Source organism: Lottia gigantea (genome assembly GCF_000327385.1).
Source record: "Lottia gigantea unplaced genomic scaffold LOTGIsca_10, whole genome shotgun sequence".
NCBI lineage: Eukaryota > Metazoa > Mollusca > Gastropoda > Lottiidae > Lottia > Lottia gigantea.
Window position 1 is genome coordinate 2,102,873 of NW_008706747.1, and position 21,071 is coordinate 2,123,943.

At 36.3% G+C, this 21,071-nt stretch overlaps 1 protein-coding gene across 1 annotated transcript; it reads left to right on the forward strand.

Moving 5' to 3' along the window:
• The first annotated feature begins 1,734 nt into the window (after positions 1-1,734).
• Positions 1,735-3,706, forward strand: LOTGIDRAFT_229976 (hypothetical protein). Its single transcript, XM_009046157.1, has 3 exons — positions 1,735-1,877; positions 2,341-2,442; positions 2,813-3,706. The coding sequence occupies exons 1-3, from the start codon at positions 1,793-1,795 to the stop codon at positions 3,016-3,018; spliced, it is 393 nt and encodes a 130-aa protein (XP_009044405.1). The 5' UTR covers positions 1,735-1,792; the 3' UTR covers positions 3,019-3,706.
• Positions 3,707-21,071: the final 17,365 nt, after the last annotated feature.

Consider the following 21,071-nt stretch of genomic DNA (forward strand, 5'->3'; position numbering starts at 1 on the left):
TGTTAGAGGGGCAACAAGTACGTGTAGCTAGCCAAGGCTACGCGTCAGTCGTAGAACGGAATTTGAGTTGAATCTCCCACACGACGATACCAATTGACGAGTTGACCGTGTTGAGAGTACTCAATCAATTCATTGTAAATATTATCAAATATGAATTGTAAGTCTATTATATTGGTGAATAAGACGATTAGGTAGGGTAGTCAAAGTGAATGAGAGACTATGAGATAGATACGTATAGACATGACGTTTTCGTTAATATTAATTTACACACGAACTCTACGCCGAATTTCATTTTTTTTTTTGCTCTAATGTAAATGGCCGCCCTGGAATTTAACTGTGAAATTACACTACACGTTTTAATCACATTGTGCGCTTTGAATTGCATGCCTACAGTCAAAAGCATATTGTAGAAGTTGACAAAGAGCATAGACATAATTGGACCCCGGCATAGATTTAAATTGTCAAAATAACACAGGCATAACAATGGGCATAATAATGCATAGAATGCATAGTGTTAGCATGTATGGGAATACAATATCGAACATGCAAAACATATATCATTACATTGTTTAACACCCAATAAAGGACTTCATTCATAGATAATGGTGTTTTTTTTTTCCAATCCCAAGAATTAAGGTTACATACATAAAGTACACCAAACACTTACGTTGCAGAAATTTTGCAATTTTAGGCGACTGACTTTTCAGGTGCGTGTACCAGACTACAGCAAATTAGGCCCAGGACAGTTACAATCGTTTTCCATTTTGAATGATCCAGGATGGTTTCTGGACTCAAGTTATCGTGGATTGATGGCCCCATCTTCACTATGACAAGCTATTACGACCTTAGTCTTATACATTGACTACAATTCTCGGTATGCAGCTATATGATTGGATTGGACGCCAGCGAATACAGTCAATTGGAACCCTCGACAAATAGACTGTTAACATCATGCCTTTCATTTACAGACATTCTGTCGAATGCTATGATTGGCTGTTGATACTAAGGTACAATCCAATAAAATAACTGCATTAGCAAACCTGTGAGATACAAGAAAGGTGGCTATTGCAGTCAGGGTATATGACAAAGTTCGTAATATCTTGACATTGGGAAGATCTTCTTTCTCCTTTATTTGCTTTCTAACGAATAACACTGGCGATTTTTTTTTGTACCATCAACGACATTCAGAATGTGTTTTTATAGGACATTCGTCATTTTCAAGTTCAATACAAAAACATGAATAAGTTTAAGAAATGCGCAAAGTAGGGATTAATAAGCATGATATACTATAGTGGAGTAATGAATAGACAATATTAAGATTACTAGAAAGCCTATTGTCGGCCATTGATATACCCAAATGTATAACCACTATTGACTATAATAGCCATTTGAAAAAGCCAGTGTTCATTTTCCTGTCGATCGTTTTAATAAAAATGTCGTTTTAGATTGAAAGCTTGAAAAGAGGGGCAATTTTATCTGAAAAGAGATCCACAATAGTGGCAATAGCACAAAAGAATCTTTTGTAAAAGTATATGTAGACGATTAGCTTATTGAAAACCTTTCAAGAACGTTTGAATAGTTTTATAAAGTACAGATTTTTTTCACTTTTACCTTGAAATAATCTCCCTTTTATATGTATGGCTTAATATAACTGGGTCTTTTCTAAAAAAAAATTAGCCGAAAAAGTCATGTACATGTTTTAGAAATAGGCCTAGAAAGTAACAGTAAACCGACATGTCTACCGGTTACGTTCGTCAGATGGAGCTTGAAGTGATATTACGTCATACATTACATGACGTCACATCAGAAACCAGAAGAAGAACAGACGAGGAGGGTTGGAAAAATGGATCATGTGCATCATGCGGTGGATCATCAAGGTGATATATTCATTGCTGTTCTTCTTCTTTTCCTTCTTCAGCTTCTTCTTCTTCAATCTTCTTTGTCAATCTTCTTCGTTTTCTCTTCTTTACCAAACCTTAGCTGCGTCATTTCTCTTGCCTTACCAAACCTTCCCTTTATTGACCTCTTGTTTATTGTGATGCTTTCAAAGTTGCATCGTTGCTATTTTTGGCTAGTTTCCTCGGCTTCTGTACCCACCACACCACTGCGTCCTAAACACTTGTTCATTTTGCCATTCCCTCTCATCTCCTCTCCTCCTCTCTTCTCCTCTCTCTAACTAGTTAGCCTTCTGCTGTCCACGTTTATTTTTCTTATTCAGATATTGTGATAACCATTACCTGATAAGCTCTTCTATCATTTCCTTGTGCATCCAAAAGGTAAGAATGTAGGATAAGACTTACACAACATTTTATCAAATTTTGCTCTGTTTCATTCTTGTAGGTTTTCAGATTGCTTTAGGAGCTGCAGGTGGGGGATTGCTGCTGATCATTATATTGGTAGCTTGTTATAAAAGTGGACTCCTTCGCATCAATCCGGATCCAGGTAAATAATCCAACTACAGCCAAACCCCAGATAAACCCAAGTGGCTCAAATACCATAGGGATTGGTTGAACAAAGTTCACGGGCCCTCACCCCTAAGAGAGTCCTAACCACAGAAAAAAAATACAAAATTAGAAAAGAATGTACCAATTGGGAGGGACCCCATCTCCTCTAGTTGATTCACTGGACACCTAACCCATGTCTACCATGCTATGTCTAATACCTTGACTGCAAAAACTACCTTTCTTGTATCACCGAGATTTGGAAATGCGGCTTGATTACAGAATAAAGTCAATCAAAAAACAAGATGGAGTCGATGCTGATTTACTCAGTCGCATACTGACAACATGATGTTCATTCTTTCCACTTTCAGAAGAACACACTGGAGGAATACGGGCTTCCATCAGAAGACGATGTGGAAAGGCGGGGCCGTGTTGTGAAAGAGTGATCTGTGATACCGTCTCGCCGTCTCCATCTGAAATAGAAGCCGCAGACGCCCACATGAAATTCCTGGCAGAACGGAAAAAGAAGAAAATGGCAGAAACACCAATTTATGTTCTCAAGAAACCGAAAGTGTGAAGGAAAAAGAGTTTGGAATCACCATTAGGACGAGTTTTGAAGGTCAGGGCCGCGAAGTAGAACTACAAAGGGTAGTGGTTGGAGTAAAAAATACCAGATTGACATTTTCAATCGTGTGAACTCTCTTAAAGGTAAACTCAAAGGTTGATAAACCACAGAGACTTCGAGTGTTCAAGAGGGTAAGCATGCCCTGCCTAGAAAACTTGTAAGATTCAAGGCATACATAGAACATCGTTGCCATTATCAGCTGAAAATATCGGGATCAATTTCGACAGTCGTCACTTCCGCAAATTTTTGTTCTTCGTGTTCATACTCACCCATGATGAAATGATGACAACCCCTTCACCCCCTACACTCCCACCCCCCATCCCACAATTCCGTGGGAAGGTGATTAGTAGACTTAATCCCTTTACTAACTTCATAATGAGTGGATTAACAAAGCCGCCATTCATATCCATTATCCTAGAATGGAGATTTCATAAACCTTTCTTAGTATAATTTTCTCCTAAAGAAATATAATGGGCTTTTCCGATTGTTAGTGTTACAAAGAAAGAAGTAGAAAGTATTCGGCTTTGTGTGGACTTTTGTTAACAATACTTAGACGTATTAATGTATAATTATGTGAAATTACAATGCTTTTATGCCATGTACAATATATACGAAAGAAATCTAATAAATCCAAGTTCAAACCAATTTCTCTTCCAAAGGCGTATTGTTACCTTGTCTAATTTTGTAATGTTAGTTTCAATGGAAAATAATGGCATAGAATTGTGTTCTTATATATTCAAAATGCGTTATTTTTCAAGAATGAATCATATAATAGGTATCATAATAGTGTATTCCAATTGTAATTGTTGCAAAGAATGTTGGAATTGTTCGGCTTTGTATTGACTTTGACAAGTTTTTCATTTTTTTTTTCAAGAACGAATATAATAGGTATCGTAAAAGTGTATTCCAATTGTAATTGTTGCAAAGAATGTTGGAATTGTTCGGCTTTGTATTGACGTTGTCAATTTTTTCTATCGCAAATAATGCGACGGTGTCTTCTCAAGTACACCTTATTTATCTGGAGCAATTTGAAAAAATTGTCAAACTATTACAAGTTTGTCTTATACCTTGACCACTAGAGACATATTCTTCTATCTTCTTATTGTTTACAAACTTTCTGTAGATGACTCTGATTGGCTGTATTCGCTGACGTACATGCCAACCAAATCCCTACATTTATAAACTTCCGTAATACACGAATAGTGACTGAAGTCAAGGTATAAGACTAAGTTCGTAATAGCTTGCCATTGTGAAGATGATGGTAAAGATGATACATCTAAGACAAGTCAGAGTTCAAACTAATTTGCTTTCAATGAAACACACTAGCCTTTTCCTATTGTAATTGTTAACAAATCTGAAGTAAAAGTGCGACTTTGTGTAGACTATTCAATATATTCTAGCACTAAAAAAAATCAAAAATGAAAATGCACTTTTAGTTTTGTTTATTTCTTTTTTCCACGACGCATAAACTTCGAATTAAGCCACAAAGCGAGACGAAAAATTTCATTATTTTGATTATTCAAAAATCTGAAATCGTTTTCTTGTTATACTTTTGTTAACAAAGTTTTGTATTGAAAAAAAAAACAGTAAAAATGACTACAATGTCCGATTGTCCTGCCCTTTGAAAAGATTTTCTTAAATTCATTCAAATAGTTTTATTGTACACAATTTTCAATAAGGATGGAAATAAACGTAACTTTTTGTTAAGTATATTTATATCTTTTTGTATTCTTTGATTTTTTTTTGTCAAATTCATTTTTTAGTTTGTTAGACCATTTGTCTAAAGAAAATATCAAACCAAAAATCTCTTTTGAAAGCGGAAAATCTTGAATTGCAATAGGCAATAGGTACAATTTCAGAATAGGCGTTAATACCAATCGCTTTTAACTTTGCAGATGGCGCTCACGTGGGCCACTGGTATCACAAACAAACTGTTTATAACTGCTTCCTTGATTCTTTTCCTTTTTATCAGTAAAAATTTTCTTTGGTTTTCGAATAACATTTTGTAATAAATATGTTTGATTATACACTGTGCATTACGACCCCTGTTTCAAATTTTGAACATTTTGTCCCACAAACGTTACAGTCATCAACGAAACAAATACATAATCAAAAAGACTTGAACAAAACATTCATTGAATTGCAAACCAAAGGATATTATTCGTGTTTAACTTAAAAAAACTCACTGTTTAAAGGGATTGTGAAGAGTTTTTCGAAATTTTTATGTGTGTCGGGAACATTAATACAGTCAATTCGCACCATTCCAATCTTCAATCAAACGTTCGTGGTTCCTGCAATTCCACTAAAACCTACTGTTTTATGACGTCACTAATAGCAAAATAATTATGCTTTATCACATAAAGCCCTTCGCAATTAGTGACTTCATCAAACACTTGGGTTTAAATGAATTGCAGGGACCATAGACGTCTGATTGAAAATTAAAATGGTGCAAATTGATGTTATCAGTGTCCCCGATACACATAAAAAAAAATTGAGAAAACCTCTCTACAATCCCTTTAATAAATGAGTCACAATTTATCAAAATATTCTTCGTTTATACTCATAAAACGTAGAAAAGGATGTTTTTATTTTTTGAATGGCTTCGCTATTCACTCATTGTCCGCCATTGTTGATCTCCTTATTCAGGCATTGTTCGCCATTGTTTAACTATATAATAACCATAAAGTAGGCTAAAGAAACGCGAATTGTTAATAAAAAAGATTATTAAATTTATTCTATAGAGTAAAGAAAAGGGGATGAACTAGATCACATCAGCGCCACAAGTAACTTGTTTCACCTCGCTACGTTTCAATGCGTTTCTTTATCGTTTGTCGAAGTTTCCCATCAGATTTGCAAGACTCTGCTTAAAACCCCGAAAAACACTTGAAAGCAGTCATTGAAAGTCATCGAGGCGGTGACTAGGGAAAAACTTACAAAGGGAAAATACAAACTAAACCCCACTCTAGCAATTAATTAATATTAAATAATAGTTTCGTTTCCATCTTTATCTCGATCCGAAATTTGAGTTAATCGTCGGTTCACTAACAAATAATAATTATACGAAACGATTATACGAGTACGAATTAATCATCCGATTTGGTTCCCATTGAAAAGCGAAAATCTAACGAAGAACTGAACATGGTACATTCAAGTATTGACAATTGTAATGCGGCCTACGAATGCTGCATAAGGTTCTTTGAAAATTTAAGAATATATCATACGAAACGACTAATTATCATTTTAAAAATGCTTAATAAAAAAGTCTGTCGCCTCCGCCAATTGTTAATAATCAATTCCCAGTTGAAGGTTAACCAAAAATATAAGAACCTAATACGAAACGAAGAAATGTTCGATGAAAACGGTTTTAAAATAAAGAATAGATACGAAACGAAACATTGTACGACAGGAAGAGTTAGGTCTTCATTAAACATATGCATATCTATTAATAAAATTTGAAAAAAAAAAAAACAACCTAAAAAGGGTTGAGGTAACAATCAAAATCGAAATTCCAAGCGCATGTAAATTTATAACAATGTCATCATTATATCCTAGAGGGTATTATCGTTAATGGTTGATGACTATCAATTACATTAGGCCCTAATAAAACACATTATAACAAAAACTACGAGTCGTTCCGTGTAATCCCAAGCGCATAATGATGGACGTTTGATAATCGTCAACTAAAACCCGTAAATCAAAAAGCAATTCGGTCTCAATGTTAAATGATTGTTTGTACACTGCTCGCGTCAATTTGTCAATTGCCGGTCTCTGTGATCATTTAACGTCGCGCCACGACAGTTGTAATTTATGGGGACGGTCGTTGATGTATTGTTTCTGGTGCTTATCAGACCCACGAGAAGCAAGAATATTACATTCAAAGCTCTAACATACGGCACTGTATCTGATTCAAGTTTCAAACGACTGCGTGTTTCAACTTGGGGCACCAACATACGATACTGAGGGGCTGAGCGGAGGAGGAGGGGAGGAGCGAATTGAGGTCGACCCCTTTCGACTAACAGAATCTTAGGTCTACTGGCTGTTAGCAGTTGATGAAATCTGCGATGATGTTATCAATCGCTGGATGTAGATGGTCTAGGTTGTGCTGACTACTAAAAGATGGTACTTAGTTGCCAAAATAATTGGCCGAGTAAGGGAGCGTCAAGGAGGGCACAATAAGGAACACATCCTACTTAATACGGCCATGTAAACCTAAACAATAACCAAAATATGTTGAGGATGGCGTCTAGGGGCTAGGGAGGCTGGTTCGAACACTAAAAGTATACGCCCTGCTTTACAAAAAAAGTTATGCATAGCAATTCTATGTATACCAATTCACCTATAACAAATTAACACCTTTAGGCGAGAGAGAGGGGAGAGGGGATGGGGTTCCTGTTTCGGCGAGGGGCAATCTGATAAAGGGCACATGCCCTACTTCATAAAAAAAAAAGTTATGCAAACAATGCTATGTTTACCTATTCACCTATAGCAATTTAACACCTGTGATTGTTCAGTCCACTGAACTTATTATGAAATTATCAACTCGACGCTGTATAGAAGAAAAATAGATAAGCCTTATATTTATATCGTGAATTTAAAACCTTTTGTCGTGTATTCAATTAACGTACATTATGTAGTCAAATCTTGTGAACCTTTTAGCTGCCATTTTGGCGGAGGGATTATGTACTTGTGAATGTGACGTCATTGATGTCGTGGTTGTTTTGATTAATTTTACATTAGATCAGAAACTATTTCGAGAATTTGAATTCCAAACGTTGCCTTATACAGATATTAGTTCCCAAGTGGTTCCAACACTAGGAATATGTTTTCATGGCGTAGTGTTTAACCAAACAATCTACAACTACTCAGTTAAATTTTGCAGAAGGATGATTTCAAACTACGAATCTTGAAAGCTCTAAGTTTTGCTATTGTCCTTTAGCATAATGGAAGGGATATAAGATAATTATTTGCATTATGAGGTTCTCCATACATACTTTATTGCCTTTATTCTCATTTTAACCCTTTCAGCCATTGAAAAAGGAGAAGAAAAACCCTAAAATTGTTAAAATTAAATGTGAGAAAAAGGCAGTGAATGATTTCAACTTATCGTTAATCTAAACTATCTTTTTTTTCTTCAAAATTTAAAATACAGATTGGTCGCAGGTGTGATGCATTTAGATAGGCGTCAATCTGGAGATATGAAGATAGGAGATCGTAAGTTGAAGCGATCAGCCGTAACGGAACGCAGATGTAGATTATGCAATGGTGAATGAAACGCTCTGTGTAGATAGTCATAAATCTTGGGATGGCTTGATAATTTTTTTTTAGGCTCTATTTAACTTGGACCGAACTATTGTCTGTGATTATCGACACCGGAAGTCGTAGTACGACAACAGCTTAATGCTATTGTGCCAATCTGCTACACAGAATTCTCGATTGAGAAGAGGGGTGGGGGGCAATTAAGAATTCAATGATAGAAAGTTTGAGGACGTATAATTCAGGAAATATCAATGCCAAGAGGTTTTGCCAAGGATCAGCTTGTAGACGGGATGTTCGTGGACCTAAGTTGTTATTCTTGTAAGAAATTGTTTGTTTCACTTCAAATAGTTTTTAGGACTGGAGAGCCCAATCCGATCCTAAACAATCTTGAGACGAACGCAGCCTTTCTACGTAACAATATGGGAAAGGTATCAAAATCAATTAGCCTTAGACGAGGGTCATTTCGTCCATACAAAAGGATTACGTCACTTCCACACAATCAATTACAATTGTTGACCAACTCCAACCAAGATCAAAGGAATTAAGAAAGAGATTTGGTGCTAAGGGGTCGAAACTTTTCAACTCGTTCTTTCATTCTGGTATTATATTGGGTGGGTAATAATGGTTGTTTGCAATCATTACGTTTGAAAAGAAACTTGAAATGGCGGGTTAATTTAAATGTCGTCTGGTTGTTTGGATTAGTAGTCTCGAATGTATCAGATGTTTATAAAAACAATTATTTTTATCTAGTCGTTGCGGAATATGAAACATATGATAGTACAGTGTGCAACTTTGAAAATTACAGATAGAACTTGACACAATGGCGGTTTTGTAGTCAGAATTGGACCCCGAAAAGGCAAATACAGAGACTTTGGAGAATTGACAATGATTTTGAGCTTATTTGGAGCTTCATGTGAGTTCTTTTTATGGAAACTGTACTGAAAAGTGCAACGTCAATAGGCAATGGTTTTATCAATTCATTATTGCATTCCAAATTTGCTATGCATATCCATGGACAAATTTATCTTGGAACTCTAAGAGACCAGGTAATCGAGACTACAAGTAAATTATTCCCAGTGTTTGTGAGCAAATAAAGGAATAATTACTGGAAGAAAAGATTCTTTAAAGGGAGGTAATTATTGTTAATAATCTCTTGTTGATTTTAAAGCTTGGTAAAAGAAAAAGAGCATAAAAGAGTTTAGCCTCCAGAAGAGTAGAAAAGAGTTTGCCCTCTAGCGGTAGCTTAGCCTATATCAAATAATGAGAATTATAATTCTTTCGTTTGTTAAACACAGTCATTTCACAGAACAAATATGGCGTCTTTTTAAGCCTGGAAGAAAAAGAATCCAGATTGAGATTACTTCCTGCATGAAAAATTGAGACCTATTTCTCCAGTCCTCTTAGGTCAATTTTGCCCGGTCGAATTTAATTAAACCCCTTAAACGACGTCAACGGATGCACCTGAGAATCTACGAGCATCTCAGCTTTCCATTATTTTTTTCTTACTAGCATCGAGAGAAATTGAAAGGGTGTACAATTTGCCAAAAGTGAAAGTAATCACAAATCAAAACCGTTCATTTGCTCGGATAGGACGATAAACCAAGGCCCATGTGCTACAAGCTGAGCATGTCCAAGACCCTTCAACGTCTGAAAATGGCAAAAGAGTGGTTAATTTTGGTGTCCTGGTGAAATTCCGCCATTGCAATCTGAATTACCTTGCTGTCATACATTAGCCGAATTCAGAAAAGTAGGCAGACAAAAAAGAAGTAAAACTCATTTCATTTCAAAGTTACGCATAAGAAGTTGTGTCATCCCATTGCCTCAACACACATCACACCCCCCCCCCCCCCCTTGCCACCTCCCTCTCCAACCCCCCTCTATTTCACAACACAAGAGAACATGTAAGAATTTGTGTCAATTTATCAATGCTGTAAAATTTGTCAGAAGTCAATCTATGAGTATTGTATCTGATCCGGGATCATTAAAAGATGAGAGACGAAGTTGTGAGGAGGTTTTTAACATCATTTCACTATTGATTCTAGATAATGAGGATCAGGTCACTCCGCCGAGTCTCGAGCGACCTTGAGCTTGATAGGCGTAGGAATATGACGTCTGGTTCTTCGAAATTTTAAATTTTTGTGATTATCTGACATGCTTAAATACTCTTTCTAAGAATTTTCGAGCGGTTTGTTTCATAAAAGCAAAATAATGCTCAGGTTGACGTGATTTAATAGGGACTATTTCCTACAGAGTAGTAATACAACCTAACAATTTATAACATTTACGTAAGTTAGTGTATTGCAATGCTAACTAACAACGGAACAAACTAACTCAATAATCCTGCAACTAAGTCAAACATTGAGCTCTCTTCAATAAGCGTTTGGAACCATCGCCTCTACATTACTGCCATTGTCCGCTATTCATTACTAGCCTTTGTCTGCAAGTCTTTGAAACCCTTCAAGAGCAGCATGTTTGCGTTTTGCCATTGTGTGTGTAATATTCCACTATTGTCAATTTCATTTCCATCATTTCTAAAGCCTCTATACAAACTCTTCGCTTTCCACTTGCTTTTATTTGATTTCTTTCAATGTCTCTATTCACGTTTCTCTGTTTTTCTATTCTCTTCTGGTCTAATCAAGGGAATTACAGGACAAGCTCCTCTCGGTGCCAGTTCAAACTTTTATTATTCCGCACTCAGTATATTAAAGGGATTGTAAAGAGATTTTCTAACAAATGTATGCGTATAGGGGACACTGATAACAGCGATTTGCACCTTTCGAATTTTTACTGAGACGTCTGTGGTTTCTTCAATTCCACTAAAACTAAACTTTTAATGACGTAACTGTCGCAAAAGCGACTATCTTTGCGATAGTGACGTCATAAAACGGATACTTTAAGTGGAAATGCAGGAAACACAGGCGTCCGACTGAAAAATGGAATGGTGCAAATCGATGCAATAAATGTTTGATACACATAAAACGTTTAGAAAACATCTTTACGATCCCTTTAATGCGACTCTATTTGAAGAAAATGCCACAAATATAGAACAGCAGCGAAACATCTAAATGGAATGGTTTAACATTCTTCTTTGCTGCTCTGTATTCCAAGCAATTTAATGAGGGCAGGACTTACTCTTTAATCAACTGTTAGAGGATTTGTGACGTCCACAACCTGAAACGTTACTTAGCTACTACTATTAAGTGGAATATTTAAAGTTCATAAACTCAGTCGAAGAGTGGCATCAAGTGTCCCTTTCTCCATTCAGCGTAGGACTATAGTGAATGAAATGAAAGCCAATTTCCATTTTCTAGTTCTATACATGACTTCGCTAATGTTAATTTCCAAAGACTTCTTAAAACAAATAACTTGCAGGCATTTTACATAAATGTTATTCTAAATACAAGAAAAACTCGTTCCTGTTTTCCGATATTGATTAAAAATTTGGTTTCCGGCAAAATTGCTGTTAACAATTCAATACAATAACGAGTAAATGGCTAATAGTTAATATTTCCAGAGCTTAAATACGTGTACGGTATTGTTCGCGTATTAGCAGGCTTAAATTAGCTGGATACGTGTACGGTATTATTCGCGTATTATAATTCATACTGTAAATAGTTACGACCGTCTGAACATGACTGTTATTTATATTTCTTACTGCAAAGTTTTACGCAACATTACAAACCAAACGACTCAGTAGTACTGCAAATTAGATGGTATTTTTCATAGAATGTCGACAATCAAAAAAGTCTAAATATAGCAACAGTCAATAAGGACACGTTTTGTAAGGAACCTGTATGTTATGCATGTTATTGTTCTCCTAATGAAGCCAGTGGATTTAACATGATAAATTGACTTCCGATCAGACAATGGAGTCTTTATATTCTGATTGTTTACCTTTAAGAAATAGCATTGAATTTATTGATGGACTTTTTGTTGTTTTTTACAATCAAAACAAAGCTGGTAAACATAAGGGAGTGAATGCCTTCTAGCTTATAGTCTTGTAATGAACTTAGCGTTCGATCGCGGACCTCGTTTAGCTTTGAAGATGGAATATGACGTAGATGAGTGCTGCAGACGGGTTACTCTGGACTTCCAGATATTGCTCTTGGAAGGCAATACTACCAAAGGCATGGGCAGAGCATTGTCTGAAGATTTCTCTCAAATATCAAATATAATAGATTGTGGTCCTCGTTAATTCAGACGAAATTACTGATCCGTAAAAGCTTTTCTTGACTAGTGCTGTAAAGGGTTTCAATGCAAGCTGTGCTTTAAAGGGACAGGTGCGCCATTTTGGGAAATTGATTTGAGAATTGAATATATGCAATAGTGTTAAGAAGTAATAGAAATGTACGAAAATGGAATAAATTTCTTTTAAAAATACTTAAAATTAGAAATTTTACTCATTATTTCTATATATGTCTGTTCTATATATCACAGAATATCTTAAAAAGACGAGTCGTCAAGTTTACATTCAAATATTTTGTCTTTTCCAGAATTAAAAAGTGTAAAATTCACTCAAATGGCTTTGAAGCAAACTTCAGATTTGTCCTGGCATATCCCAAAGCGTTCTCCAAAAACACTTCAAAACATGTCAAACAACGCAATATCCCCCTCAAGGCCGCAAGTGTTTTCAAAATTTCAAATAATCTTAATGTATCTTTTCTTAAGCAAAAGATTTGAACAAAAAAACTAATTTTCTACCAAGTCTCAAGTAGGGACGCCTTTTCTTCCTCGCAGTTGACAATCCCGGTTGAAAGTTAACAAATACGACCTGCACCCTATTCAGCTACATTCTTATTATACTTCTTCAAGTGTTGAATACAAAAAAACATTACATCGTGTTTAAAAAGGGTATTGTTGGATTGAAACAAGTCATTCCAACAAATTGCCATTCTATTGTGGACTTGTTGAGAAAATTGCTTGGCTTTTGTGAAATGTTTTGAAACTGGTGTGAAAAGGAGAAAAGCAGCTCAGTGGGTAATAATGCACGAACAATAGCACGTACATGTTGGATAAAAGCCTATGACCCTCTTAGTATAATAGAATGATCAAGTATTATCAGAAGTGTGTAAGAGCCCTTTATACACTGTATTGTCAGGCAACAATGGCCTTTCAAAATGGCTAATATGCATGTGTATGGCCGCCATTGTCCAACTCTTCTTTTATGGAGAAAAGAAACCTGACGCAAATGTAAACACGGATCATAAAGAATATTATCCACGTGAAAAGACTCTTATTCATCTCAATTCACGCGACAATAAGCGTTTAGAAAACTCTATACCTGTATTCTAAGTGTTCCTTACAAATCCATCTAGCCATATAAAACGAAACGAAAGAAAAGCCTCTTTAAGTATAGGGGCTTCTTTGTCAACACGGACAATAAGTTAAAAAGACCCCCTTGTGCTTCTTTTCAAATTTTGATTGAAAGAAAACAAATCGGTTTACTCCTTTTAAAAAACAGAAGGTGTGGAAAGCCACAAAAAATTGAATGGATGAAAAAATGAAACGAAATTATAAACCACCGGTGATAAGTGGTGGTTGCGTATAAAAACAGGTCGGTGAAATATCTCATGTTATAAACTGGAAAACGAAGTACACCATTTGATATTTAGGAAAATTTTAATATTGTATAGGCTTACATTTATTCTTTAGGGGCAAAGACTCCCTCCCCATCTCCCCAAAAACGCAAACAAGGTGCAAAATTGCAATTTTTGCGGATGGCTTACGACCACCTTTTCCTCTAGGGGGTCATTGGAAAGTTCGTCCGGATAGTAATTTCGGAAATTGTGACGTCACTTACCCCTTAATGGACTGTTAACAATTAAATGTGACGTACAATTTACTTTATTGCTCCATATTGGCAACACCATGTAGTGTGCAATAAGGTAAAAATGCCTGGATAGGGCTTGCAGTAAACTCAATCAACTATAATATTACATCAAGCTCGACCTTGAGATAGTGTGGGAAAGTGACACGCCCTCTTCAGTGTCCATTTTGACTTCCTGAACCCTATCAATTAAAGGGGCGTCAAAAATCAACCTTTTTGGTGACCCGTAACGCCCTACGATCATTTTCAAACTCTTCATACGATAAACCCTTTTAGTTATTGCCGATCTCGACCGCCCGGTGTCTATCATCTCGAGTCTTCCAGATGACTTTGGCCGTCAGAAGAGCATTGAGACTCTTGAGCAGTTGTAAGTTGTAACCCTTTTAATGATGACCAACGCCCCAATACTTTTGTCCGAAAATATACTGGATTAGCCATTTCAGGCTTCCAGATGACATGGTCCGCGATCAGCTCGCTCACCTAGGCCTGCACACAGTTGGAACCCTTTAATAGTTGACCTAACCTGTTTTCAACATCTGGATACTTCTAGAAAACCTTGGCTTTCATGCGAGGAGCATTAGAACCCTTTAAAAGGCGATCAGTGGTCATTTGGCAGGAATTATAACCTTTTGAAAGTTTATCAACGCCTCATACTGCTGACCCCAGACGCCCTGGGTTCATCTTTTACCCTTTTGATGATGATCAACTCCTTGTTACAAATCGTCTATACTAAAAGAAAATCCAAAGACTTACATCGAAGGACAATGGATTTTGAGTTATACATCGCTACAGTTAATAACAGAAATCACTTGATAGGAGTTAGAAACCTTCAACTTGTAACAATTCTTTGTGCATCTTAAAATAGATAAAGGCCTCTAATAAAAAGCACAATTCTTTATTATATACCTCGATGAAAATTTGCCATTTTTTCTTCATAAATTGTTAATTGTAATAGGCGAACAATACACATGAAAGAAGGGAAAAAACCTCTCTGAAGATTCTTTAGAAATCGTACTGAATGGGGTAAAAAAAGGTTTGTAACATTTTATGATTCTGAACAATGCGATACGGCCAATCCTTCGTCAGATGAAAATTAATTATTAACGTTTCTTCATATCGGCTTTATATGTGTAAATTGCCTTTGATACTTTGTGGATCGTGGTTAAACGGATTCTGGTGAAATCCGCTTGTGGTAGAGTGTACTTGGTGTACGTGTACGGATGTATTTGCTTACGTGCGGGGGTGTCTAAGTGTATGTGAATTAGGTTTCGTATTAATTGAAAAGGAGTAACTTTTTTGTTGTGATATGCGTCCGGGTGTAATGTACATAAGACGTTGAATTTTCCTAAGCCAGCATTACAGTTCGTAAAATTTAATATTCCCCCGTACACGTTGCCAAAGGAATGCCGCTTGGTAGTGTAATGTGGCCTTCCATGACCTCTTCCTCTCAGACCCTCTAACACGTTGCTATTACCTCTTGATAGTATTGCGATAGACTAAATCAACTGATCGTGTCATTTGTTTTGAGACAAAACTGCCTCCGTATACGTTGCTACACAAATGGGTGCAGATAGTGATCCAACACCTGCACCCCATCCTCTGGGCGAACTAAATGATCATAGTTATAGACTAAATTCCCCCCGTACACGTTGCTATTCTCAACTTATTATTTATTTAAGTAATAAACTGATTGTTGTTCTCTATAAAAAGATATAACATATCACAATAAGTAACAATGTCTAGCATTGATGGTGCGATTAATTATTCAAACGCACCTGAAAATCCCTAGTTGGACCGTAAACATTCGGATTTTATTATTAGTGATAATGCGTTCGAATCTGTTCGTGTTCACTGAATTCGGAGTCTGATCTCCCTTTTTTTGTTAATCCGTCGTCTTCATAAGCTTATCGTGATGTAGGTGCGAATGCCCTTCAATGTAAAACAATTTCAAATACCACGGCCAGTATTATCGGTGTCGGCTCATCCCGTCATATCAACTACATCAACTGTTTATTTTTTTAAAATTGTTCGAGTTCGTTATTATCTATTTTCAATCAAAAATGTGATTAAAATAAAATCCCGATTACCCTGCTTACGGCAAAGTTTATACATCCAAGCGTTTAGACAAGTTGGGACAAATTCTAAGAGACTATACATACGTACCACTCTTTGGTAATTCGTGGGCCATGGGTACACACATGGGAACGACATGTGCAGTAACGACTAAAAGAGATCGCACCTGGTCCTTTTGAAATCTGCCATTAAAATCTTAACATTGAATTTACAATTGATAACACTCAATTCCGATTTCATACAAATTACAGAAGCAATTAAGTCTGAATAATCGAGTCTACCCCATCAGATTTTGACCCAGTCATCCAACATTGAAATTTCTGAACAAACAAACATTGATATTTTTTAAACGATCAAAAATGATCGAGTCTACCCCATCAGATTTGGACAGGAGGTATTCACAGCCAATCGAAAAAAAGAAAATAATCGAGTCTACCCCATCATCTGTAACATAAGGTATTCACGATCATCCAACATTGAAATTTCTAAACAAATGGAATTTTTTTTCTCTAAGTCTATGATTAGATATGATGTTTAATGAATAGATGCCTCGGGGCAGGTTTTCTTAACACAATTTTGCTTCCATACAGCGCTATTATAAGAACGACTTGAATCTTATCGGATCGTACATCTGATATGTTTGACAGAGCACAATCAAGCGCAGTACATCCATACAAGGGAGACAATTTCGTCACAATGGTTAAACAAAGGGAAATAACTCATGCATATTTAAAAACATAAGGGAGATAATTTGATAAGCAATCTTTTAAGAATGTTTTGATAATTATGGCAATGTATAAGAATTGAATGGGAATTTCAATTGGTATTGATAACTAAGTGGTTTTTTTATGAATGTGATTCTCTGCGTTTATCATTGGGTTTTCTTACATAAAATAGGCGTCGAAATACGAATCGTTATGGCTTTGTAGAGTTACATTGCTTCAGAGTGACATATCTAAGCGGTTATCAAGTTCGCTCATTGTGTGCTTTGTTGCATTCGATAAGACTTGCTCATAAAGCTTTTTGCATCGGTGCATTGAATAAGTTAAACTTTTCGATGTAACTTCACAAAGTCATACGAAAGCATATCTGAGGTTAACGAGTTTGTTGTACGCATAGGACTTGGAATAAAACTTTTTCCAAGGTATCTTTACAATTGCGATACGAAAGCATATCTACAGTTAACGGGTATCTTGCATTCGATACGACTTGAAAATAAAGCATTTTCAATGTAATCTGCGGTTACCAAATACAGGTTTTTCAAGGTATCTTACGATGCAAATTAGAGTATATTTGGTATTTGCTTTATTGCATAAGAAAGAGTGGCAAATTACAATGGCTTTACAATGGAAACAAAATCGTATCAGCGCGGTTATCGAGTGCCAAATATTGCTTTACGTAGGCAATCATAATCATATCATCGCTGTTATCGGGTGTGTTGAGTGCGTTCAGCGTATGTCCCCTTGTTAGGCATTCACACAATCACAGATCGGTTCTGATTGTTGTATTTGCAAAACATTGATACAGCACACATGCAACCAAAACCTGATCATTTGTGAACTAACATAAATGTACTGTTATGTAATTGTCTAAGTCTGATGATAATGGTGTATAAACGCATGCAAAGGCTCCATATTAAAGCATGTTGCAACAATGTAACTGCTCACTGCTATGCTGTATCTTATCTGCAAGGGTCATCGCGAGCAAGTGTGAATCCCGAAAATCAACGTTTCCGAATGCTGCTTTATATCAGCCTGCAATGTAACCGTTCACTGATATACTGAATCCTATCTGCAAGGGTCATCACGAGCGAATGTGATTCTTCTAATAATTTTCCTTGTTACGATAATTACGTGTTACGCATTCGAAGGCTGCATATTGTAAGCGAGAATATATACAAGCCTGTATGCATGCACACTGCCGTTTTTATCTAACCGTACAATTCTACGTTGAATCCTATCTTTAAGGGCCATCGCGAGCAAGTGTGATCTCCTAATAATTGTCCTTATAATTACTGTGATAACGATGTAAATACGCACTCGAATGCTACATAATGTAAGCAAGATTGTACTAAAGCATGTAGCGACAATGTAACTGTTCACATCAATCTTGAATCCTATCTTTAATAGCCATCACGAGCAAGTGTGAATCTCAAACATCAAAGTTTCCGAATGCTGCATATTGTAAGCAAGAACGTACAAAAGCCTGTATGAAGCGACAATGTAACTGTTCAACACAATGCTATGCTGAATCCTATCTGCAAGAGTAATCACGACGAGTAAGTGTGATCTCGTAATAATTTTCTTGTAACTGCTGCTATGATGATGTGAATACGCACTTGAATGCTGCATATTGAAATCAAGAAACCAAAGCACAATGTGCTTAAATCCCAATACAGATACAAAGCAGTATTACAGCAGCTTTGATAATAAATAGCTGAAACATATCTGGTAGGTCATCGGGACAGAGCCAAATGTGTATCACAAGGTTCTTACTTCAAATGTGTTGAATAAGCGCATTCGAAGGCTGTAGGGAGCAAGAATGCACACCAATCTGCAGGCATCGGGAACATGATCGAGTGTGTATCAAATGATTTGGACTATAATCGCAATTGAGTGTCACTTGTTGTAAGGATACACATAGGTCTGCATGCAGAACTTTATAAAGCTATATCGAATCCATATGTATTAGTTCGGCGAACCTGAAAAGCAACCTAGTGACTATAAGGCACACTAGGCATAAATGCATCAATGCCTATTCTTGGTCACTGTACAGGAAAACACAATGACAAGGTTATCTGGAACATAAGAGAAATAACTAACAGTTATTCATTGTTTTGCTTGGCCTTTGCCAATCCGTTGGGATTACAAACATCACATGCGTTGGTCGTATTATCCCATTGAAGCATCTTCCAGTAACAAAATAAATATGTTTTCGCACAACAAATGCTCATCTTCAAATTGCTTTGAGAAAGGGCAAGATAAACAATGGCAGTTATCTGCTTCTTTAGAGCATAATAAATAAAAATAATAAATGAAATATATTGTATATATAGATGTGGAAAATGAGTGTAAATCAGGAAGTATTTTATGGAGTATGCGCACTCGTGACACCAGCCGCCATTGTCGCAATCAATGGACATTAATAACTATTCCTTTAGTCTATTCAAATGAAAGAAATAGAAATGAAAAGGTATTTAAATTCATAAGGTAAAAAGCAACTTAGTTTATCACAGGTTCTTTTTGAATGTGCTCGCCCACACTCAATGAATGAATGACCGTACTCAAGCGACATGCTCCTACAGAAAGTGGGGGCATTGGCGACAAAAACATTAAATACAATGGTTAGTCGTAATCAAATATTAATGACGCATTACTTTGGTGAGGGTTCAAGTTGTTATAGACTACATCCGCTATTGTTGGGTGAAAGAAATCGAAAAAATGGAGTTTTACATCCTGTATTTCTTCAACTGTCACCTGATCATTCCCATCGTTAAGTGGGAATTAAGCCCCAGCAAAACCTTCTTCAGTTCAGCAAAGATTGATTCATTTACATTGTCTTTGTATAGAAATGAGTTCTGTTGGCCTTTAATTCTTCAAATTTTCTCAGTAATAAAGCTGAGCCCCAGCACCAATTCAGTCCTGGCGACGGGGCTGTACTGATTGGCTAATGAGGACGGGCAATGAGAGACATTTGTGCAGAACAGCAGAATAAGCTTCCTTATGAGATTAAATGTCAGCGGAAGTTTAGTTCCCATCCTAACGACTTAACGCTTTTTACATTTCAGCCTACGACAATTTAGACTTAATTGCTCCAAATATAAGGCTTTTGAAGGGAGATAACTCAAGAAAGACTAATCTAGTATAGAAAATTTCTTCCTCGGAAGAAAATTCTTTACAGAGTTTTCAGTTTTCAATTGAAGACTTTCAAAAACACGTGAATTATTCTCAATACATAGCAATATATCGTAACATTTTTACCTTCGCTATTTTAAAAAGAGAGTCTTCAAGGGAGATAACACAATGACAATAAAAAAAAGAAGAAGCTTTTCTATGTAAGCATAACGATATATTCTTTAAAAGACATTAATATACCATTGACACTTTCTCTTGAAAAACAAAAAGAAAGAAACTGAAACAATCCTTTTCGATCAGACGTAAAGAGTCAAAACTCTCTACAAATAAAGTCAATTAAGGTCGTTAGATAAGACGTTTTATTTTCTTTTGATAGTTATCTGCCTTGATTGTGTCTGCTGATTGTTAGGACGTCTGGGAATGTCGTGTTAAGTTGTCATTTTTTATTGAAAAGCATTCGCTCGAATCAATCAACTTCGATTAAAGGCAGGGCCACAATAATCCAAGATATTGCGGTTCTTACTCGCATACAATGCCAGAAATTGTTACGCTAGTACTAATGGGTGTAAGAAATTACCCACCAAAAGATCTAAAGGTAGGTACTATATCCAGGTCGCAATGTTACTATCAATTGACAAATCATAGTAAAATGCCGGAAGTTAAGAGTCTCGTCCCAGAAGACACAAGAAAAGCTACCATTCCTTACTGAGACAGATCCAATTTTACAGAAACTGGTAAAAATTGCTGAATGTTCCAGAAGTTGTATATGGAACGTGCTTAGAAACAATGTCGGAAGTATTGTATAGAGCATGCGCACTCATGATACCATTCCTAGATGATACTGTCGCATTGATACAAATTGCCAATAGCATATTTAGGGGGATGAGCAGGGTGCTATGGATGCCCCCACGCCCCTCCACCCTCTCCGTCGATGAAATCCTGCCTACGCCGCTGATGTGAACATACCTTAAGTCTATAACAAATGGTAGAAAAAG